General features: G+C 40.4%; 1 protein-coding gene and 1 pseudogene across 13 annotated transcripts in view; one reads left to right on the forward strand and one right to left on the reverse strand.

The window, feature by feature from the left end:
* Positions 1-318: 318 nt before the first annotated feature.
* Positions 319-1,337, forward strand: LOC135275413 (calponin-2-like; annotated as a pseudogene).
* CLEC4A (C-type lectin domain family 4 member A) overlaps positions 728-24,796 on the reverse strand; it is a 28,358-nt gene continuing 4,289 nt past the window's right edge. For 3 of the 13 annotated variants that reach the window (XM_064377467.1, XM_064377466.1, XM_021666644.2), the window contains 6 exons: positions 23,470-23,568; positions 18,700-18,851; positions 17,221-17,336; positions 15,645-15,758; positions 2,785-2,946; positions 728-1,697 (listed from right to left, as the gene is read on the reverse strand). In XM_064377467.1, coding sequence (XP_064233537.1) covers positions 1,391-1,697; positions 2,785-2,946; positions 15,645-15,758; positions 17,221-17,336; positions 18,700-18,851; positions 23,470-23,568 — 950 coding nt within the window. In that variant the 3' untranslated portion in view covers positions 728-1,390. The other 10 variants (XM_012476757.3, XM_012476755.3, XM_064377470.1 and 7 more) reach the window with 6 other exon arrangements.

The raw sequence follows: 24,796 nt of genomic DNA on the forward strand, positions 1-24,796 counted from the left end.
GTGTTGCTCTTTCCTTTGAAACTAATTGTTTAAAAATAAATAAAAGCTATTTTAATTTCCTTACAAAATGTTTACTATTAGTTAACAATAAAAAGTTGTCACTTTATAAAATAAAATTGACATTTAAAAAATTGTCAGTTCTAATACTGTAAAAGTCTCTAGCCATTTTCAAAAAGACTGGTCTATTCAAAATATCTTTCAAAGTCCTGAATCTTTGAAAACTGTTCTGCAAGATTTGTGGAAAGCAAGGCTAGATTTTTCTTTCTAAATGGCCAGGTTTGCTGTTCACTATATTGTATAAAAGGACTTTTAAAATAGTTTAAATTTCAAAGTATATAATTAAAAATCAAAAATGGGCCCGGCCCATCCGGCCCCGGCCCGCCATCGCGCCCACCAGCCATGAGCTCCACGCAGTTCAACGATGGCTCCTCCTACGGGCTGTCGGCCGAGGTCAAGAACCGGCTCCTGTCCAAGTATGACCCTGAGAAGGAGGCAGAGCTCCGAAGCTGGATCGAGGGACTCACCTGTCTCTCCGTTGGCCCCGACTTCCAGAAGGGCCTGAAGGACGGAATTATCTTATGCACACTGATGGACAAGCTACAGCCAGGCTCCGTCCCCAAGATGAACCGCTCCATGAAGAACTGGCACCAGCTAGAAAACCTTTCCAACTTCATCGAGGCCATGGTCAGCTACGGCGTGAACCCCGTGGACGTGTTCGAGGCCAACGGCCTGTTTGAGAGCGGGAACACGACGCAGGTGCAGGTGTCTCTTCTCGCCCTGGCAGGGAAGGCCGAGACTAAGGGGCTGCAGGGCGGGGTGGACATCGGCCTCAAGTACCCGGAGAAGCAGGAGCGGAACTTCAACGACGCCACCATGAGGGCCGGCCAGTGCGTCATCGGGCTGCAGATGGGCACCAACCAATGCGCCAGTCAGTCGGGCATGACCGCGTACGGCATGAGGAGGCATCTCTACCACCCCAAGAACCACATCCTGCCCCCCATGGACCACTCGACCATCAGCCTCCAGATGGCACCACCAAGTGTGCCAGCCAGGTGGGCATGACAGCTCCCGGGACGCGGCGGCACGTCTGACACCAAACTGGGAACCGACAAGTGTGATAACTCCTCCATGTCCCTGCAGATGGGCTACACGCAGGGCACCAACCAGAGCAGCCAGGTCTTCGGCCTGGGCCAGCAGATATACGACCCCAAGTACTGCCCGCAAGGCACAGTGGCCGACGGGGCTCCCTCCGATGCTGGCGACTGCCCAGGCCCAGGGGAGGTCCCTGAATATCCTCCTTACTACCAGGAGGAGGCAGGCTACTGAGGCTCCCAGCGCGCTCTCTCCCCACTCCGTCTCCCCGTCTGGGTTTCTGGGTTTTTCTGTGTTTTCATCTTTTTTTATTAACCTGTTCAGTGCTGCCAATCAGCCGAGGGTCTGAGTGGTTCCTGGGATCAGGCAGCAGGGCTTTTTCCCCCTTGCCTTGGTCCTTCGCAGGACTGAGCCACCGGGCTGTCACGGGGAAGGGGACAAGGCCGTATCCTAATACCTGTGGGGTCAGGGTCCCTGCTGGCACGTCCAGGCTGTGGGCCGAGCTGTGCTGGGGAGAAGAGGCCTGGACTTGGAGGAAACGGGTCTCTGAAGATTTCCGGTTGCCTTGTCTCTTCTCACTTTTGCACCCGATCAGTTTGTGGTTTCTGTACCCGCAAAAGTTTCAGGAAGTGGTAACAAAAGAAAAATACTTTTTTTCCCCCTCGAGGACTGGGGCCAGGACAGTGGAGAGGGTGCTGGGCAATGAGTCCCCTGGAAAGGGGGCCTGGCCACGATGCTAAATGTCTCAGGCTCCCAAGTGGCTGGATTTCCCTAGGACCCTCAGACCTGCCCCCAGGCCTGGTGTGGAAAGTGAGGCCTGTACAATGAAGTGGAATTCTGAGTTGTTGGGGCTAAGCCTGACCCCGTCTCCATGCTACCTCGCCCTCCTCGTAGCCTCAGTGGTTTTTTTTTTTTAGTTGTTGCTGTTGAACAGGCTGGAGTGCCGTGGGGCAATCTTCGCTCACAGCACCTCCACCTCCTGAGCTCAAGGGATTCCCCTGCCTCAACCTCCCAAGTGCTGGGACTGCAGGTGCTCCACCATGCTGGCTCTTTAGTAGAGACAAGGTTTCACCATGGTGGCCTAGGCTGGTCTGGAACTCCTGGCCTCAGGTGATCTGCCTGACTTGGCCTCCCCAAGTGCTAGGATTACAGGCATGAGCCACTGTGCCTGGCCCCTCAGTAGGTTTTCAGGAGCCCCAGCCCTCCTCCTCCCCTTCTGGGCCTGACCAGCTATACTGCTCCATCTCCTCGGGCAACACATCCCGCCAAGTACTGCACAGGGACCCTCACCTAGGGGCCCTGCTGCATGAGATAATGTGAAACCCAGCTGTGGACCAAACTCAATAAAACCTCTGTTTGTAAGAAGAAAAAAAAAAATCAATAAAGGTTTTTATAAGAACAGAAAATCTACTGTACATGTATTTTTAAAAAGTCTATATCTTCTCACCTATTTTATTCTAATTTAATGGGTTACCATTTTAAAGGATTTCTATTTTGATCATTATATTGAGCTCCTAACTTCATTCTTATTTAATGTTAAGTAATCCAAAATAACACATTATTACCAAATAAACCAACATTTCCCAAACAGGTGTTATTGGCCATACTGGGGTTCAGAGAACATGATCCCAGTGGCTAACATTTTGGTGGGCTGAGTGCTTTAAACTAAAGGAAAGCCAAGGCCTCACTGACCTTCGGCTCTCCTGTCTCTCACTCCTCTTTCTTCCCTGAAGTGCAGGAAAGGGCTTTCTCTGAAGTCCCCTTACCTTTCTAAAAATAGATTTTCCAAAAGCAAGCTCAGTTGTCATGAGTCCACTGAACAGGAATCTCAACAGCCAGGGAAGGTTAGCTGTGCTGTAAGAGAAGAGATTGGAGGCAACTGAAGGACACCACATACCACATCCAGACAGACTTTGTCGCCAGCTGTCATCCATTCTTCTAAGGGGCTGCTCCAAGACAACTTTTATTAGCTGAGAGACTTTATCTGCATAACAAGGCAATCTTTATTCACTCATACACTGTTTTCTTCTCATCTTCCCACTACCCTCCAGAAGCCCCAGACCCCTATTTGTTTCTGTAGCTTGGGATGTTACAGAAGTTGCAATCATCTGATGCTTTTTTGAGTCTCACGTTTTGTGGGACTCCCTTGTATATGCACATAATTAAAATGGTTTTTCTCCTGTTAATTTGTCTACTATTAATTTATCTCACAGACTTGATGATCAAATCTTCAGAGGCTGAAGAGAGTTTCCCCTCCTGTACAATTTTGGAAAGCCAGCCAGGAGGCCAAATCACTCTGTTCACTCCAGAGGCTATGACTGAGAAACTACGGGACCTAACAAAGCCAGCAAAAGGTAAGATTTCTTACCATGTCAGTCTCCTGGAATTCTGCTTGTAGTGGTCAAACTGTCTCTGTTTGCAGATGACATGATCCTGTATCTAGAAAACCCCATTGTCTCAGCCCAAAAGCTTCTTAAGCCAATAAGCAACCTCAGCACAGTCTCAGGATACAAAATCAATGTGATAAAATCACAAGTGTTTCTATTAACCAACAACAGACAAGCAGAGCACCACATCATTAATAAACTCCCACTCAAAATTGCTACAATGAGAATAAAATACCTAGGAATATAGCTAACAAGGGAAGCAAAGGATCTCTTCAAGGAGACCCTCTGCTCAAGGAAGCTACTGCTATAAACCACTGCTCAGGGAAATCAGAGAGGATACAAACAAATGGAAAAATATTCCATGCTCATGGATAGGAAGAATCAATACTGTGAAAATGGCACACTGCCCAAAGTAGTTTATAGATTCAACGCTATTCTTATTAAACTATCATTGACATTCCTCATAGAATTAGAAAAAAACTATTTTAAAATTCATATGGAACCAAAAAAGAGCCCATATAGCCAAGACAATCCTAAGCAAAAAGAATGAAGCTGGAGGCATCACACTACCTAACTTCAAACTATACTACAAGGCTATAATAACCAAAATGGCATGCTACTGGTACAAAAACAGACGTATAGACCAATGGAACAGAATAAAGATCTCAGAAATAAGACTGCACATCTACAAACATCTGATCTTTGACAAACCTGACAGAAACAAGCAATGGGGAAAGGATTTTCTATTTAATAAATGGTACTGGGAAAATTGGTTAGCCATATGCAGAAAATTGAAACTAGACCCCTTCTTTACATCTTATACAAAAATTAACCCAAGATGGATTAAAGACTTAAATGTAAAACTCAAAACTATAAAAACCCTAGAAGAAAATCTAAGCAATACCATTCAGGACATAAGCATGAGCAAAGATTTTTATGACAAAAATATCAAAAGTAATTGCAACAAAAGCAAAAATTGACAAGTGGAATGTAATTAAACTAAAGAGCTTCTGCACAGCAAAAGAACCTATCATCAGAGTGAACAATCTACAGAATCGGAGAAAATGTTTGCAATCTATCCATCTGACAAAGGCCTAATATCCAGACTCTACAAGAAAATTAAACAAATTTAAAAAAAAAATTAAAAAGTGGGCAAAGAGCATGGACAAACACTTCTCAAAAGAAGACATTTGTGTGGCCAACAAACATATAAAAAAACTCAATATCACTGATCATTAGAGAAATGCAAATCAAAACCACAACGAGATACCATTTCACACCAGTCAGAATGGTGATCATTAAAATGTCAAGAAACCACACATGCCGGCAAGGCTGCAGAGAGATAGGAATGCTTTTACATTGTTGGTGGAAATGTAAATTAGTTCAATCATTGTGGAAGACAGTGTGGTGATTCCTCATCGACCTAGAAATAGAAATACCATTTGACCCAGGAAAATACCATTACTAAGTATATATCCAAGGAATATAAATCATTCTATTACAAAGATACATGCATGTGAATGTTTATTGCAGCACTATTCACAATAGCAAAGACGTAGAATCAACCAAAATGCTCATCAATGATAGACTGGATAAAGAAAATGTGGTACATATATATGACGGAATTTTATGCAGCCATAAAAAAGAATGATATCATGTCCTTTACAGGGACATGGATGGAGCTGGAAACCATTATCCTCAGCAAACTAACACAGGAACAGAAAACCAAACACTGCATGTTCTTACTTATGAGTGGAAGCTAAATAATGAGAACATATGTACACAGGGAGGGGAACATCACACAGTGGTGCCTGTTGGTGGGGTTGGGAGAGGGAGAGCATCAGGATAAACAGTTAATGCATGCTTGGCTTAATACCTAAGTAACGGGTTGATAGATGCAGCAAATCACCTCGGCACACGTTTTACCTGCGTAACAAAACTGCACATCCTCCACATGTATCTCAGAACTTAAAATAAAATAAAATTACATTTTTTAAAAAATGAGATTCTGTCATTTTCAACAACATGAATGGAACTAGAGGTCATTATGTTAACTAAAATAAGCCAGGTGCAGAAAGACAAGCTTTACATGTTCTCACTAATTTGTGGCTGCTCAAAATTAAAACAATTGAATTCATGAAGATAGAGGGTAGAAGGGTGGTTATTATAGGCTGGTTGGGATAGTTTGAGGGAAGATGGGAAAGAATTAGGGATGGTTAATGGGTGTATAAAAAATAGAATGAATAAGACTCAGTATTTGCTAGCACAGCAGGGTGACTATAGCCAAAAATCATTTAATTTTTTTTTTTTGAGACAGAGTTTCACTTTTGTTACCCAGGTTGGACTGCAATGGCGCGACCTCAGCTCACTGCAACCTCTGTCTCCCAGTTTCAAGCAATTCTCCTGCCTCAGCCTCCTGAGTAGCTAGGATTACAGGAACCCACCAACATGCCTGGCTAATTTTTGTATTTTTTTAGTAGAGACAGGCTTTCACCATGTTGGCCAGCCTGGTCTCGAACTCCTGACCTTAGGTGATCCACCCACATTGGCCTAATTGTACATTTTAAAATAACTAAAAAAGTATAACTGGATTATTGGTAACACAACAGATAAATACTTGAGGTGATAGATACCCCATTTATATCAATGTGATTATTACACATTGCATGCCTATACCAAAATATCCAATGTAAGCCACAATACATACACCTATGTACCCACAAAAATCAAAAATATGAAAAAGAGTAGATATCATAAAGCAGAGAGTAGAATAGTAGGCACCAGAGATTGGAGAGGGGAGAAGAAGGGACAGAAGGGACGAGGTTGGTAAATAAGAATAGTTACAACTAGATAGGAGAAATAATTTCTGCTGCTCTATTTCACAGTAACCTGATGATGGTTAACAGAAAGGTATTATATATTTTAAAATAACTAAATGAGAGGTTTAAAATGTTTTCACCACAAAAATGACAAATGCATGAGGTGATGGGTTTGCTAAATATCCTGATTTGATCATTATACCACATATATATGCATCAAAACATCAAATTTTACCCCATTAACATGTACAATTGCAACTAAATAAATAAATGTTTTTTAAAAGTGAAGAGTTTTTTTTGCCAGGTGTGGTGGCAGGTGCCTGTAATCCCAGCTGCTCTGGAAGCTGAGGCATGAGAATTGCTGGAACCCGGTAGGCGGAGGTTGCAGTGAATGGAGATTGTGCCACTGCACTCCAGCCTGGATGACAGAGCAAGACTCTGTCTCAAAGAAAAATCAAAAATAAAAGTGAAACGTTTCTCAGAAAAACAAAAATTGAAAGAAGTTGTTGCCAGTACACCTCCCTCGCAAGATATTTAATAGAAGTTCTTCAGAAACGAGGAAAATTATATAGGTTACTTACTCAGATTTACACAAGTTTACAAAGAGAAGGAGGGAAAGAAAGAAGTTAAAATAAAATCTTTTACTTTTGATTTTTAATTGACCTGACAGATAACAGTTGGTTCAAAATAACAGTAGCAACAATGTATTTGGTGATTATTGCATATGGAAAAATGAAATTATATGATGGCGATCATAGAATTGTAAGTGATGGAGGGAGGAATTGAGGATACTGTTATGAGTTATGTACACCACCTGTGAAGCAGTATAATGTTATTTTTAAGTGGACATGGATTAGCTATAAATATATATATCAAACTCAAAGACAAACACTAAAAAGTTTTTTAAAGTATAATTTGTATGCTAAGAGTGGAGATAAAATTGAATAAAATAAAATGTTCAGGTAAAACTGGAGAATGTAGAAAAGAGTGGAGGCCAAGGAGAAGAAACAGCAATAGCAATGAGTAGAAAACAGTAACAAATACAGTAGATATTAACCCAACAGTATCCATAATCACTTTCAATGTAAATAGTCTAAATATGCTGATCAAGTTACAAAGATTGTTAGAGTGGATTTAAAAAGAAAGACCCAACTATGTGTTTTTATAAGAAACCTACATAAAATATAAAGGCAGAGATAGATTAAAAGTAAAAGGATGGGTGGGGCACAGTGGCTCAAGCCTGTAATCCCAGCACTTTGGGAGGCCGAAGTGGGTGGATCATGAGGTCTGGAGTTCAAGACCAGCCTGGCCAACATGGTGAAACCCCATCTTTACTAAAAATACAAAAATTAGCTGGGCATGGTGGTACGTACCTGTAGTCCCAACTACTCAGGAGGAGGTGGAGGTTGCAGTGAGCCTAGATCGGGCCACTGTACTCCAGCCTGAGCGACAGAGCAAGACTCCATCTAAAAAATAAAGAAGAAGAATGAATAAAGGTAGATCATGTGTATTAGTCTGTTTCTGTTGCTATTTTAAAAATAATACCTGAGACAGGGTAGTTTATAAACAACAGAAATGTATTTCTCATAGTATGAGAGTCTGGGAAGTGCAAGATTAAGGTACAGACAGGTTCAGTGTCATATAAGGGTATGTGCCTTATGGCTGCCTTCTCACATGCTGGAAGGGCAAAAAGAAACAAGTGCTACAAATGCTGAGTCCTCACATGGCAGAAGGTTCTAAAGGGAAAAAAGAGACCTAGTTAGCTCCTTCCGGGTTTGTTCCTCTTTCTCAACAATACTGTGGCTACTCACGGTCTTTTGTGGTTCCATATAAAATTCAGGATTTTTTTGGTCGGGCGCCATGGCTCACGCCCGTAATCCCAATACTTTGGGAAGCCAAGGCGGGCAGATAATGAGGTCAGGAGTTCAAAACCAGCCTGGCCAATATGGTGAAACCCTGTCTCTACTAAAAATACAAAAATTAGCCGGGCATGGTGCCGAGTGCCTGTAGTCCCAGCTACTCAGGAGGCTGAGGCAGAAGAATCACTTGAACCTGGGAAGCGGAGGTTGCAGTGAGCCAAGATCATGCCACTGCACTCCAGCCCGGGTGACAGAGCGAAACTCCGTCTCAAAAATAAATAAATAAATAAAATTTGGGATTTTTTCTATTTTTGGGAAAATATTCAAATTTTAATAGAGGTTGCACTGAATCTGTAGATCATTTTGAGTAGCATGGACATTTTATTGTTTCAACAAATTTAATTGTGTATGTTTAAGATATACAACATGATATTATAAAATCTATATAGGTCGGGCAAAGTGACTCACGCCTGTAATCCCAGCACTTTGGGAAGCCAAGGTGGGTATATCATGTGAGACTGGGAGTTTGAGACCAGCCTGACCAACATGGAGAAACCCCATCTCTACTAAAAACACAAAATCAGCCAGGCATGGTGGCCTATGCCTGTAAGCCCAGCTACTCAGGAGGCTGAAGCAGAAGAATCACTTGAACCCAGGAGGCAGAAGTTGTGGTGAGTGGAGACAGGGCCACTGCACTCCAACCTGGACAAGAACAAAACTCTGTCTAAAAAAAAAAATATATATATATATATATACACACACATATAGTAAAATGGTTACTATAGTGGACCAAATTAACATATCCATCATCACATTAGTTACCCATCCCCTCTGCCTCTTGGCAAGAGCAGCTATAATTTACTCATTTAGCAAAAGTATTGAATATAATACACTATTATTAGCTATAGTCCTCATGTTGTACATCTTTCAACTTGTCCATCCTACAGATTACTACTTTGTACCCTTTAACCTACATCTCCACATCCCTTCCAACTCTGTTAACCGCTGTTTTATTATATCTGTCTATATATATATTTGATCCTTTTTTTAGATTCCACATATAAGTGAGATCATGCAATATTTGTCTTTCTATGTCTGGCTTATTTCACTTAGCATATCCTCCAGGTCCATCCATGTTACAACAAATGACAGAATCCCTCTTTTTTTAAGGCTGAAAATATTCCATTGTGTGTTTGCGTGCGTGTGTGTGTGTGTTTCTGAATCTTTCATCCTTTGTTAGACACCTAGGTTGTTTCCATATCTTGGTTATTGTGAATAATGCTGTAATGAATGTGAGAGTTCAGATGTCTTTACCAGGTGGTGATTCATTTCTGTTGGGTATATATCCTGAAGAGGAATTGCTGAGTCATATTTCTAACTTCTTTGGGAGTCTCCATACTGTTATCTGTAATGGATGCATCAATCTGCGTTCCCACCAACAGTGTACAAGGGTTCATTTTTCTCCACACTCTTACCGATACTTGTTATCTCTTGTATTTCTGATAATAGCTATCCTAACAGGTGTGAGGTGGCATCTCACAGGGATTTTGATTTGGATTTCCCTGATGATTTGTGATGTCGAGCCCCTTTTCATGTACCTGCTTACCCTTTCATATCCTCTTTAAAGAAATCCTGATATTCAAGTCCTTTGACTATTTTTAAATCTGGTTGCTGTGTATATGTTTTCTCACTATTGAGTTGTATGGGTTTTATACAAATCTTGGATATTAACCCCTTAGCTCATTTATTATTTCCAAATATTTTTCCCAATCTGTTGGTTATCTTTTCATTGTGTCAATTAATGTCTTTGCTACACAAAAGCTTTTTAGTATGATGTAGTTCTATCTCTGTATTTTTGCTTTTCTAGCCTGGCCTTTTGTTGTGATATCTAAGAAACCACTGTTAAAGTCAACATCAAGCAGCTTCTCCTGCTTGTTTTCTTTTAGGAGTTTTATAGTTTCGGTTTACATTTAAGTCTTCCATCTTTTTTTTAGCATAATATGGTTTATTCATTGACTTCCTGACATATCTTTGTAATACTTTTACCTACATTTTTAGCTATGTATTTTCTGATGGCTTCTTTATACGTCAGTATGACATTTTAAAGTACTTTCTTTTTTATATCATTTTAACTTTTATTTCAGATTCAGAGGGTACATGTACAGGTTTGTTACATTGGTCTATTGCTTGATGCTGAGGTTTGGGGTATGAAGCTCCCAGGTAGTGAGCACAGTTCCCCATAGGGAGCATTTCGACCCTTTCTCCCCTTTGTCCTCCCCTTCCTAGTAGTCCCCGGTGTTTATTGTTGCCTTCTTTATGTCCATGTGTACCCAATGTTTATCTCTTTCTTATATATAAGAACCTGAGGTATTTGGCTTTCTGCTTCTGAATTGATCACTAGGATAACGGCCTCCAGCTGCATCTATGTTGCTGCAAAGGCCATGATTCCATTCTCTTTCTTATTGTAATTTTTTTTTCTGTTTTCAACTTTTATTTTAGGTTCCAAAGTACATGTGCAGGTTTGTTACATGAGTGAATATTGTGTGTTGCTGAGGTTTTTGATGTATGAATGATCTCGTTACCCTACTAGTGAGTATAGTACCCAATAGGTATTTTTTCAATCCTGCTGCCCTCCCAATCTCCCCGCTCTAGTAGTCCCCAGTGTCTCTTGTTCTCATCTTTGTATCAGTGTGTACTCAGTGTTTCACTCCCACTTTTAAGTAAAAACCTGCAGAATTTAGAGTTTTGTTCGTGTGTTAATTCATTTAGGATAATGACCTCCAGCTGCATTGTTGTTGATGAAAAGGATGTGATTTCATGGTCTATATGTACCACATTTTTTAAAATTCAGTCCATGGTTGATGGGCATCTAGGTTGATTCCATGTCTATGCTATTGTGAATAGTGCTGCAATGAACATATGAGTGCATATGACTTTACGATAGAACGATTTATTTTCTCTTGGGTATATACCCAGTAATAGGCTTACTGAGTTGAATAGTAGTTTTAAGTTCTTTGAGAAATCTCCAAACTGCTTTCCACAGAGACTGAACTAATTTACATTTTCACCAGTAGAATGTGTCCTTTTCTCCACAGCCTCATCAGCATCGGTTATTTTTTGTCTTTTTAGTAATAGCCATTCTGATTGGTGTGAGATGACATCTCACTGTGGTTTTGATTTGTAATTTCTCTAATGATTAGTGATGATGTGCATTTTTTTCATACATTTGTTGGCCACACGCATGTCTTCTTTTGAGAAGTGTCTGTTCATGTTTTTTGCCCATTTTAATAGGATTAGTTTTATGCTTGCTGAAATTGTTTAAGTTCCTTATAGATTATGCATATTAGACCTTTGTCAGATGTATGGTTGGCAAATGTTTTCTCCCATTCTGTAGGTTGTCTGCTTCGTCTGTTCTTTGGTGTTAGTTACTTAAGAGTTACTGTGTTTCTTTGGCAGTGTCATGTTTTCTTGCTTTTTTTGTGTTTCTTGTGTCCCTACTTTGATGTCTGCATGTCTGGTGAATCATTCAGCACCTCTGAACGTTACAGAGTGGCTTTAATAGGAAAGGCTTTCACCTGCAGATGGGTCTTAGTGTACCCATTGGGACAGGTGTGGTGGCTCTACTTCCTAATAGATGCAGTGGTATATATGCAGTGATGGCTATGCATGCCTCAACCAAAATACCAATTCCCCAAGAGGCAATATATTGTTTCAGTACTGGCCCAGGGGCCATGACTGCTCTGGGCGACCAAGGCACTAATTCCCTAGGAAGCAGAGTGCCACTTCAGAGTAGACTCAGGAGCATGATTCCTCTGGGCAGCTAAGACAATGCCACTCTGCCACAGGGTAGTCCCACAGCAGCCCAGCTCAGGGATGGTATTCCACCAAACTGGAGTGTTTCAGTGGCAACAAAGTCTCAGAGATAGAAGTGTGCCATAGCTTCTCACATATAGAGCAGGACAGACTCCAGCAGTGGTTCCAGGTCCAAGATGCTGCAGTACAGTAGCCCCATCAGCCATGATGAATAGGGCACAGTGTCAACTCCTCTGGGAGGAGCATAGTCACATGGACCCCAAGAAGCTCCCTGGGGTAGGCTTTTCACCTATGACAAGTGCAGGAGTTTTCAGTGGTGAGAACTATAGGTGTCCAATGTGGTGACAGAGGCTGCAGAGGGCTTACTTAGCTTTTGTCTGCAGTGAGAAGTCTTTCCTGGTTCTGACTTGATTCCAGCTGGGGGAGGGGTGGCAGAGGCAAGATGTTTCCTTCCATTCTCTATAAGGCCATTCTGGGTTTCTGTGCTCTACAGAGTTTCTGCTTCTCCTTTGTTGTACTCTTGTGCCCTCCTTTAGTTATCCTCGTCAAGATGTAATTTTTCAGTCATACTTTTGGCTGGTCCTTGTGTGCGGATGAGCACTAAAGGCTTCTAGTGTAAATTAGCTTGCTAATATTACTCCAGTATGAACATTTTAACATTAATCCTTTCACTACATAAACACGGGACATCTTTTCATTGCTTTGTGTCTTAAATTCCCTTCATCAATGTTTTATAATTTTCAGCATACTGATTTTTTACTTCTTTGGTTACATTTTGTTTATTCTTTTTGAAAGTTTTGGAAATTTTTTAAATAATTAATAATTATTTGAAATAATTATTTAATAAAGTTTTTTTTGTTTTTTTTTTTGAGATGAAGTCTCACGCTGTCGTCCAGGCTGGAGTGCAATGGCGCGATCTCGGCTCACCGCAACCTCCACCTCCCAGGTTCACGCAATTCTTCTGTCTCAGCCTCCTGAGTAGCTGGGATTACAGGTGCACACCATCACACACAGCTAATTTTTTGTATTTTTAGTAGAGACAGGGTTTCACCATGTTGGCCAGGCTGGTCTCAAACTCCTGACCTCATGACCCACTTGCCTCAGCCCCCAAAGTGCTGGGATTACAGGCGTGAGTCACTGTGCCTGGCTAAACTCATTTCCTAATAATTAAAATGGTTAATTATTTTAACTATTTTCATTTTTATGGCTGTGTAGTATCCCATGGTGTATATGTACCACATTTTTTAAAATTCAGTCCACGGTTGATGGGCATCTAGGTTGATTCCATGTCTATGCTATTGTGAATAGTGCTGCAATAAACATACGAGTGTATGTGACTTTATGATTTTAAGTGATTATTTAGTAATAATTTTAAAATAAACTCCCAGGTATATGGCCCACTAATATTTGACAAGGGTGCCAAGAATGAATACAAAATAAAAAAGGGCAGTTTCCTCAATTAATAGTGTTAGAAAAACTGGATATCCACATGCAAAAGAATGAAACTGAAAGCTTATCTTACACCACTCATGAAAATTAAAATGTATTAAAGACTTAAATGTAAGGCCTAAAACCATAAAAGTCATAGAAAGAAAAATAGGAAAAAAGCCACTTGATATCTGCCTGGGCAATGATTTTTTTAATAGCTGTAAGAAGAAAAGCTGCTGTGAACATGGCACTGAGAGTGGCATGGAGTTTGCAGGCAGAGGTCTGCAGCCTGCATGCACCCTCGGTGCCTGCTGCACCCTGCCTGCAGAGGCTCTGGTGGCTGAGGGAGGGTGCCTTCCAAACACGTTCTGCTTTCAGTGCATAAATTCACAGAGAAATATGAATGCAATAATAACAGAAAATGGTATTGGAACAGTGGGAATCAGCAATTTTGCACAGGAATCTTTGGGAGCTGTTGTTTACTGCAGTCAGCCTGAAGTTGGGACAAAATTGAACAAACAAGATGAGTTTGGTGCTTTGGAAAGTATGAAAGCTACTAATGAACTCTTTACTCCTTAATCAAGAAAAGTAACAAATTAAAGAATCCCTTGAAGAAAATCCAGAGTTGTCAACAAATCTTGTTATGAAGATGATTGGCTGATCTTGTAACACTCAGTAACCCTTCAGAACTAGATGAACTACAGTTCATACCTGTAATCCCAGCACTTTGGGAGGCCAAGTGTTATAAAGATGATTGGCTGATCATGGGACAGAAACCCTTCAGAACTAGATGAAGTACAGCTCATGCCTGTAATCCCAGAACTTTAAAAGGCCAAGGCTGGCACATTACCTGAGGGCAGGAATTCGAGACCAGCCTGGCCAACATGGTGAAACCCCATCTCTATTAAAATATAAAAATTAGCCAGGCATGGTGGCACATGCCTGTAATCCCAGCTACTTGGGAGTCTGAGGCAGGAGAATCTCTTGAACCCGGGAGGCGGAGGTTGCAGTGAGCCGAGATCATGCTGCTGCACTCCAGCTGGGGCAACAGAGTAAGAGTCCATCTCAAAAAAACAAAAAAATACTTCTAATTATTGCAGATAAAATATGCTTCTTTTTCACAATACCCTATGATTTTTAGACTAGGCTCTAGTATTCAGAATTCATGAAATTAACTATGGTAAAACCTAGTTATTAATGTTATGTAATTCAAGGCTAATATTGTTGTCTTAAGCCTTATGTAATATTGTCACTTGCTTACATCTATATCTGGATTTGGTTCAAAATACTTAATCATCTTTCATTGGAAGTAATTGGGAGTGGAGAGCTTTTGTTGATGGATGTACAGTGCCAGATGAAGAACAACACCATCTTAATTTTGCAAGCTAGTACATTTGCTGGTGCTAGTTTTATACAGTGAAACAACAGCTTTGCAGCAAAATAAGAAGGAAAATATTCAACTTCATTTAAAAAAAAAGAAAACCGGAAACAAAAGCAGAAATAGACAAATGGGATTGCATCAAAATAAAAAGCTTCTGCACAGCAGTGGAAACAATCAATAAATGAAAGAGCAGCCTACAGAATGGGAGAAAATATTTGCAAACTATATATCTGACAAGGGGTTAATATCCAAAACATGTAAGATGGGGTGTCCAGTCTTTTGACTTCTCTAAACCACACTGGAAGAAGAATTGTCTTCAGCTACACATAAAGTACACTGACATGAACAACAGCTAATGAGCTAAAAAATCTCATAATGTTTTAAGAAAGTGGTGTGGGTTTACCAACTTGATTATGATAATCATTTCAGAACATATGTAAACCTAAAATATATACAATTTTATTTGTCAATTATACATCAACATAGCAGGGATGAAGAGAAAACCAGATAGGAGAAACCACATCATATAATTTTATTGGTAAATAATTCTTTAGCAACCAGACAAAAATTGAGAGAGACTCATGTTCTCTCCAAGTGTGCACAATAGGAGTCTCCAGTACAGTCTCTGGCACATGAAAAAATGCTCAAGAAATGCTCATTTTCTGAAAAAGTGAATCAATCAATGTACAGACCAATTCTCTGGTAAGTAGAACAGTTGACAGCCCACCTACATTCTATGGACCTCCCTTACACATAAATAAGAAGAGCTTATTATCTATCCCTATAATGACAGATGCCAATCCAACCACCTGTTCATGGAGAATGTTCAGTTCATAAATGGATCTTCATCATCTCACAAACTGACCTTTGAAGATCATCACAAGAAACGTCATTCCAGCCCCAGCTTCCGTGATAATAACGAAAATTTAGCATAACGCAGCGCTCATTCATATCACTGGGCTCATCTTGATGCCAGAATCTGAAAAGGACAAAAAGGATAAGGACATTTCTTCCAACAGAGCTTTGAAAAGGGTTAAAGACAGGGGTGAGGAGCTAGGGATGAACTTCATGGCGCTTAGGGTCAGATATGCCCAAATCCACCTTTCAGCCACTCATCATCCAGTTTCTCCTCTATCTGCATTTCTGGCATTTTCCCTGAAAACTGCCTACATCTCTCAATGTTCTCTATCTTACTGCTTTGAATATCCTCACAGCAGATTTTCTAGAGATTCTCTTCTATTTGTCCATCCTTATGTCCTTTTTCTATGGGTCTGTCAACCTATAGGGTGTTCTCATATGATGAAAAGATTTCACCCTGATCCCACTTGTCAATACAGTTTTTTCATTTTCCTTTTTTTTTTTGAGACAGAGTTTCGCTCTTGTTATCCAGGCTGGAGTGCAATGACGCAATCTCGGCTCACCGCAACCTCCGCCTCCTGGGTTTAGGCAATTCTCCTGCCTCAGCCTCCCGAGTAGCTGGGATTACAGGCACGAGCCACCATGCCCAGCTAATTTTTTGAATTTTTAGTAGAGACGGGGTTTCACCATGTTGACCAGCCTCGGCCTCCCAAAGTGCTGGGATTACAGGAGTGAGCCATCGCGCCCGGCCCCTTTTTCCTTTTTTTAATGCACTGTTTTTAAAGTCTCTCTAGACTAGAACTAGTAAAATCTTTTGGATCTTCTACTTATCCCTGTTACTGGATAAGTAATTTAATTTCCCTGATTCTCAATTTTTCTATCTAAAAACTGGAAACTAGAGTAATATCACTATATATTTCACACAGTGGATTTGGGATCAAAGGTGGTAATCCAGTAAAGTACTTGAGTTTTTAAAGAATTACATAAATATGAGATATAAGAGTATCATAATTTAGCATTTTTGCTTCATAAGAAATATGAAATATTTAACTTGATTGGGTGTGGTGGCACACACTTGTGATCCCAGCAACTGAAAAGGCTTAGGTGGGAGCATCACTTGAGCCCGGGAGTTCAAGGCTGCAGTGAGTTATGATTGCACCACTGCCCTCAGCCTGGATGACAGAGTAAGACTCTGTCCCAAAAAAAAAAAAAGAAAAGAAAAAGAAAAGAAATATTAAATCTTAATAATTGTTTATGGTCTTAATCAATATGGATTTTCACTATGTAGAGACAGGTATAAATATACTTGTTGGTTACAAACACAGTAAGATCCCCCTTGATTTGAGAACTATTTTTGACACCACTGGGTGACCCAAGATCAATTTCCTCATATCTACAGTGGGAAAAATATGTGCCTCATAGGGTTCTTGTACAAATTAAATGACATAATGAAATTATTTAACCTAGTGCCCAAGAGCTAAAAGAAGAGTGAGCTGTTCTAATTTTATAGCTGATAGCTAGAATACCCTAAGCTCTCTGCATGATCCAGGACAAAAGATTCTTTTATCTCATTCTATACTCACGTGGAACTTTCGTTGTATGGTGTCTGATCAACCCATTGCCAACGTCGCTGACCTTCTGGATCTGAGAGTCCCACAAAATAAGCATATTTTTTTTCCAGATTCTGGAAGATGAACTTCTGAGGGGTGGGGAAAAAATGAGTCACAGCCTTTAGAGTACTCAGCTTGAACTGAATTCTTAATACCTTAGGCCGGGCACAGTGGTTCACACCTGTAATCCCAGCACTTTGGGAGGCCGAGGCGAGCGGATCATGAGGTCAAGAGATCAAGACCATCCTGGCCAACGTGGTGAAATCCCCGTCTCTACTAAAAATACAAAAATTAGCTGGGCGTGCTGGCACGCCTGTAGTCCCAGCTACTCAGGAGGCTGAGGCAGGAGAATTGCTTGAACCTAGGGGACGGAGGTTGCAGTAACCAGATATCACACCACTGCACTCCAGCCTGGCACCTGGCGACAGAAAAAGACTGTCTCAAAAAAAAAAAAAAAAAAAAAAAAAAAAAAAAACTACCTTAGAGAAATGAGAAGAAAAGGAGAGGATCAAGCAACAGCCACATGGGAGCTCTACATAGGAATTCAGGTCTCTGGCTGAGCAGGGCAGAATCAAAGACATCACTTGTGAGCATGATGTTCAGTACATATGGAAGCAATGTCTTTTTTTTTTTTTTTTTTTGAGACAGAAGTCTCACACTCTCGCCCAAGCTGGAGTACAGTGGCATGATCTCGGCTCACCTCACCTGTGCCTCCCAGGCTCAAGCAATTCTCATGCCTCAGCCTCCCCAGGAGCTAGGACTACAGGTGTGTGCCACAATGCCTGGTTAATTTTTGTAGTTTTAGTAGAGCAGGGTTTCACCATGTTGGCCAAGCCGGTCTTGAACTCCCAGCCTCAAGTGATCTGCCAGCCTCGGCCTCCCAAAGTGCTGGGATTACAGGCATGAGCCATCATGCCCAACCAGTATGGAAGCAATTTCTATGATCAAAATGAATTCTCATCTCAGGTTTACTTCCCCTCTTTTCTTCACTAAGAGATTATATTATTCAAATTATACATGAGAAAATTTGGGCAGATTCAGTCATTTTCCTTTCATAACTTCAGAGATTCTTTAATTTCATTCCTGAATATTGTGATTCATTATTTAACTTTATTTTCTCTATTCAATTTAATACTTCTTCTCTGCTAAGTTGTTAATCATGTATAAAACATTCACATGTTGAAATAACAAATTGATATTTCAGACTGAAATATTTTCATCCTTCCATTCAACCCTCATATATCTTTAATGCCACAATTTCTTTTGGGGAGGTTAGTTTTACTGAAGCAGGAGGAAGGTATGGAATATAAAGGTGTAGGAGCCCTTTTTATTTTATTGAAAGCCTTCTGCCACAGCACAAATATCCCAAAATAACAAAAACCTCCTTCCTAGCCAAGAGAGATATACAAAGATCAGGCAGGGCTCACAGCCCCATTATCTATTAGAAAGTACCTGCTCTTCCTGAGTGTTTATCACCAGCAGGTGAGCCTCCATTCTAGCGCAGTTCTTCTCACTCTCTTGCCAAGATGCTGATTCAGTAGAAATAAAGTAGCAGTTGGAACTAAACGACTTCCAGTTCTTTGGGCAACAGTTCCAGGCTGTCTCTGTATTGGGAAGAGGGACACATACTCTTCCCTAAAGTGCAATATAAATAATGCTTTTTAAATTGTGTGGATTATTAAAATTAAGAGCCAAGGGAGACCACAAAGAAGCTGGAACTCCCATCTCCACTCCGATGTAACCAAGAGCTCCTGCCCCTCAGGTGTCAAGGAAGCCAAGTCTACCTCAATCAGGCAGTAATGAAGAGGCAGGGCCGCTTTTCTCCTGCTGACGTGGTATCTGAAAAGGCCAGCTATTAATAAAACATGTTTAAATAAGATCCAGACTCTGAGAATATAATGCAAAAATGCCCAGCGTTCAATAGAAAATAACTCATTATACTAAGAACCAGTGAGTTTTCTAATTTAATGAAAAATAATGATCAAGACAACAAAAATGTTAGAATTATCTGACAAAGATTTTAAAGCAGCCATTGATAAAAATGCTTCAACAAGGAGATACAAACAGGCTTGAAACAAATGAAAAACTAGAAAGCTTCAGCAAAGAAATAAAAGATATAAAGAAAAACCAAATGGGAATTTTATAATTGAAAAATATGATAATCAAAATAAAAAGCTCAGTGGATGGACTAAATAGCAGAATGAAGGAGACAGAGAGATTAGTGAATTGTAAGACAGAACAACAGAAACTATCAACTGAACAACAGAAACAAACTAAACAGAAAAGGCCGGGCGCTGTGGCTCACGCCTGTAATCCCAGGACTCTGGGAGGCTGAGGTGGGCAGATCACCTGAGATCAGGAGGTAGAGACCAACCTGGCCAACATGGTCAAACATCATCTCTACTAAAAATATAAAAATTAGGCCGGGCGCGGTGGCTCACGCCTGTAATCCCAGCACTTTGGGAGGCCAAGGCGGGTGGATCACAAGGTCAAGAGATCGAGACCATCCTGGTCAACATGGTGAAATCCCATCTCTACTAAAAATACAAAAAATTAGCTGAGCACGGTGGCACGTGCCTGTAATCCCAGCTACTCAGAAAGCTGAGGCAGGAGAATCACTTGAACCTGGGAGGCAGAGGTTGCAGTGAGCCAAGATGCCACCACTGCACGCCAGCCTGGGTGACTGAGCAAGACTCTGTCTGGAAAAAAAAAAAACAAACACACACACAAAACTACACAGAAAGAAAAATAAACAGACCCTTGTAAAGTGACCTCAAATGTGTATATGCCAAACAAAGCTGCAAAATTTATGAAGCAAAACTGATACAACTGAAAGGAGGAATTGACAAATATACAATTTTAGGTGGATACATCAACACATCCCTCTTAAAAATTGACAGAATTACACAGAAAATCAGCAAGAACACAGAAGAACTTAAAAGTATCATCAACTACCAGGATCTAATCCACATTTATAGAACATTCCACCCAACAACCAAATACCCATTCTTTGCCAGTGCCCCTGGAGCATATGCTAAAACAAACCACCATATCCTGGGACATTAAATAACCTCAACAAATTTTAAATTGCTGAAGTCATATCATCTTCTCCAACGACAGTGAAAACAAACCAGAAATTAATAAAAGAAAGAACACAGGAAAATCTCCATACACTTGAAACTAAACAACACACTTCTAAATAATCCATCAGTCAAAGGAGACGTCTAAGCGGAAATTTTTAAAAATCCATTGAACTGGATGAAAATGACAATACAAATTATCAAAATTCATAGAACACTGTTCTTCAATCAAAGGAATTAGGGTTCCTCAAAGAAATATCTGATTTTAGGATAGGGACATGAAATGTACAATGTGAGTCTCAGGCATTTTGCAGTCCCAGAAAGTGAGGAAGTGCTAACTCAAAACAAAAGAAAAAACACACTGTGGTGATATGTTAAAGGGTCACAGGAGTCAGATGAAAGAGTTTCCAATGTCCAAAGCTGGAACCACAAAATAAAGTAGGATTGGATTGTAATCCAAAATTTAAAATAAATATCCATGAGTTGGACATACGGTGGGGAACAACACACAATGGGGCCTGGGGTGGAGGGAGCAGGCATAGGGAGAGAGGGCATTAGGAATAATAGATAATGGATGCTGGGCTTAATACCAGGGTGATGGGTTGATCTGTGCAGCAACCACCATGGCACACATTTACCCATGAAACAAACCTGCACGTCCTGCACATGTACCCCAGAACTTTAAATAAAAGTTGAAGAAAAATATATATATATCCATGAGTACATGCAGATATATATAAATGATTGGATAAATAAATAAATGGAATAAAAGAGATAAATATCACTTGGACAAAATTTCAAATAAATTATATAGATACTTGTGATGGTTAATTTTATGTGTCAACTTATCTGGCACACAGTGCCCAGATACTTGGTCAAACATTCTGGATATTTCTGTGAGAATGTTTTTGGATGATATTTACATTTAAATTGCTGGACTCTGAGTAAAGCAGATTGCCCTCAATAATGTAAGTAGACTTCATTTAATCACTTGAAGAACTGAATGGAACAAAAAAAAGACCTCTGGGCAAAAAGAAATTCCGTGGACTGCCTTTGGACTTCATCTGCAGCATTGGCTCTTCAAAGTTCTGCAGCAGATGGTCTTTGGACTCAAACTGCAACTCTTACTCCTGAGTCCCCAGCCTGCTGACCATGACTGATACCATACTCCACCCTCATGAATGGAGAGCATAACTCCCCAATCCTTAATTGTGGGCTATACCTTCCAAAGAGTGTAGTATGGAAAGCAGGGCGTGGGGAGAGGGAAAGAGTAATTTTACAGTGGAGAAACTTGATAAACACTACCTTAGTCAAGTGATCAAGATCAACATCGATAGTCAATAATCATTTTTTTTTTTTGAGACGGAGTCTTGCTCTTGTTGCTCAGGCTGGAGTGCAATGGCGCACTCTCAGCCCACTGTAATCTCTGCCTCTTGAGTTCAAGCGAGTCTCCTGACTCAGCCTCTTGAATGGCTGGGATTACAGGCACCCACCACCACACCCAGCTAATTTTTTGTGTGTTAGTAGAGATGGGGTTTCACAATGTTGGCCAAGCTGGTCTTGAACTCCTGACCTCGGGTGATCCACCCTCCTCAGCCTCCCAAAGTGCTGGGATTACAGGTGTGAGCCACCGCACCTGGCCTAGAATCATTTTGATAATACATACCCTTGATATGATGTAATGAAAATAGCATTTTACATCTGCAACCTTCCTCCCAAAAACCAATAATCCCAGTCTAATTATTAGAAAAACATCAGACAAATTCTAATGGATGGACATTCTATAATATTCCTGACCAATACTGCTCAAAACTGTGAAGGTCATCAAATACTAGGAAAATCTGAGAAACTACCATAGTGAAGAGGAGCCTAAAGAGACATGAGAACTCAATGGAATGTGTTGTTCTGGATGGGGATTCTATTACAGAAAAGAATCATTAGGTGAACACTAAGGAAATCTGAAAATTGTGAATTTTAATTAATAATATACCAATATTGATTAATTAGTTGTAACAAATATATTATATTCATGTAAGATGTTAATAATGGGGACAGCATGTGTGCAGAGCAGGGGTAAAATGAGACCTCTTTGTATTATATGCTCAATTTTTCTGTAAATATAAAACTGTTCTTAAAAATAATCTATTGGCCAGGCACAGTAGCTCACTACAATAATCCCAGCACTGGGAGGCTGAGGTGAGAGGAATGCTTAAAGCCAGGAGTTCAAGACCAGCCTGGGCAACATGGCAAGACCCTCACTCTACAAAAATTCAAAAAGAAAAAAAAAATAGCCAAGTGTGGTGGTGCACACCTTTGATCCCAGCTACTGGGAGGCTGAGGTGGAGGATTACTTGGAGCCCAGGTGATCAAGGCTATTATGAGCTGTAGTCACACCACTGTATTCCAGCCTGGGCAACAGAGTGAGACCTCATCTCAAAAACAATAATAATAATATATTAATTTAAAAAATTTAAGTAATTCACATCCATAATAAAACCATCATCACATTTTCATCAAATGGTTTTAACTGATATATGAGAAAAAGATAAAATGTATATAGAAAATTCAGAAAGAAGCAAAGGCTGAAGAAGTCTAAAAGCGATATAACCTTTTTCACGATTAAGCTTCTATTTTTTTTTCCATAGACAAATTAGATATATGAGTATATATACAAATTTTAGGACCAGGCACAGTGGCGCACGGCTGTAATCCCAGCACTTCAGGAGGCTGAGACAGGCAGATCGCTTGAGCTTAGGAGTTCAAAACTAGGTTGGGCAACATGGCGAAACCCCTTCTCTACAAAAAATACAAAAATTAGCTGAGTGTAGTGGCATGTGCTTGTAGTCTCAGCTACTCAGGAGGCTGAAGTGGGAGGATCGCTTAAGCCCAGGAGGTCGAGGCTGCAGTGAGCCAGCCATGTTCGCACCACTGCACTCTAACCTGAGCAACAAAGTGAGACCCTGTCTCAAAAACACAGTAACAAAATAATTTTATGTCCTATATATTTGTATATTTGTAGCTTGAATTATTGTGAGACTCAATTTCTCAGTATGATCTACCTTGGAATCTTTATTGGAAATATTGATTTGGGATCCTTATATAGTATAGTCAGCAACTGAATTCTAGGCACATTAATTTTTACCTTCCGTGGTCATATTTTTTTTCACACACTCCAATGTTGTATGAACCACGTCCTTTGTAGTCTTCTTTTCAAGAAGCTGAGAATATTTTTGAAAGAAAACTGGAAAAGAGAATAAACCATTTTTTTTCCTGGTAGCATTATCACTTTGCTCCTTATCGTTACTTTCTTGCATTCTTTATTGAAACGAAACCTACAAATGCCCTATTACTTGAGTAGAGGGAAAAGATTTCCCATTTTGAAAGTATAGATATTTCTAGGAATAGCTAAAAGATCAGTAGTTGGAAGAGGACACAACAGTTCCATCATAATGGATCCAAAGAGATTCCACATTCTCCTTCAACACTTAATATAAGATGTATACAAAGGCTAACTCTTTGGAGGTAGGGGGATGGATGGCAATAAACACTTGTATTGAAGGATGTGCACACCCTGGGACTTTGGAGCAGAGGGGAGAGGGGCAAACTAATTCTGAGGAGTTCTGGGTTACCTTAGAGAATGGAGAATTTACAAGAGGACATTATTTTCTTCCTCGTCTTTCCATTACTCTCTCCATCCCAACTGGCTCATACTCCTCAGCACACCAACGCTCTCTTGTTTCTCTCAATTTAAAACGAACCCACCTCTCCCTCTAGAAACTGAACTTCTTCTCTTTCCTCCCTACCTTTCATTTGTTCCTTGACCAATCATATTCTGGGTTTTACTTCCACTGTTTCACTAAAACCATCCCTGAAATGGATATTCAGTAATATCCTAGGGTTATGTAGTTATCTTCCTGTTTGACTTCCTTAAATGCTTAACCCCAGTTGCCTCCCCGCTTAGCTCTTGGGACGCTGCTGTTTGCTGTTTTTGTCTTACCTTTCTTGCTGCTGCCTCTTACACTCTTTTATAAGCTCCTTTTCCTCCATCCACCTCCTTTAAAATGTAACATTTCCCAGACTTCCATCCTTATCCCTCTTTCTCATACTAAGCTCTATCCCTGAGTGATATCATATATTCCCATGGCATCACCTGCTACCTCTATGTGAAGGACTTCCAAAGCTCAGCCCTCTCTCCCTAAATCCAGACGAACGAGTCTCCCAGTGGACATGCCCATCTGAGGTTCTCACAGTCATATAAAACTCAACATGCCCAAAACTTAAATCACCATCTTCCAAACCCAAACCTGCTACTGATTATATCAATTCCCTGCTTAAAATTCTTCAATTTTCTCCATGACTGTGACATGGCAAAAATGGCCACAACTTTCAACATTCCCTGTATCCACACTGCTTTACAATGTGATTTTGCAGCTTCTTCAATCAAGAAATGACGTCTATTTCTCCACCAC

The sequence above is a fragment of the Aotus nancymaae genome, unplaced genomic scaffold, assembly GCF_030222135.1.
Source record: "Aotus nancymaae isolate 86718 unplaced genomic scaffold, 86718_ANA_hifiasm-v0.15.2.pri h1tg000016l, whole genome shotgun sequence".
NCBI classification, from domain to species: Eukaryota; Metazoa; Chordata; class Mammalia; order Primates; family Aotidae; genus Aotus; species Aotus nancymaae.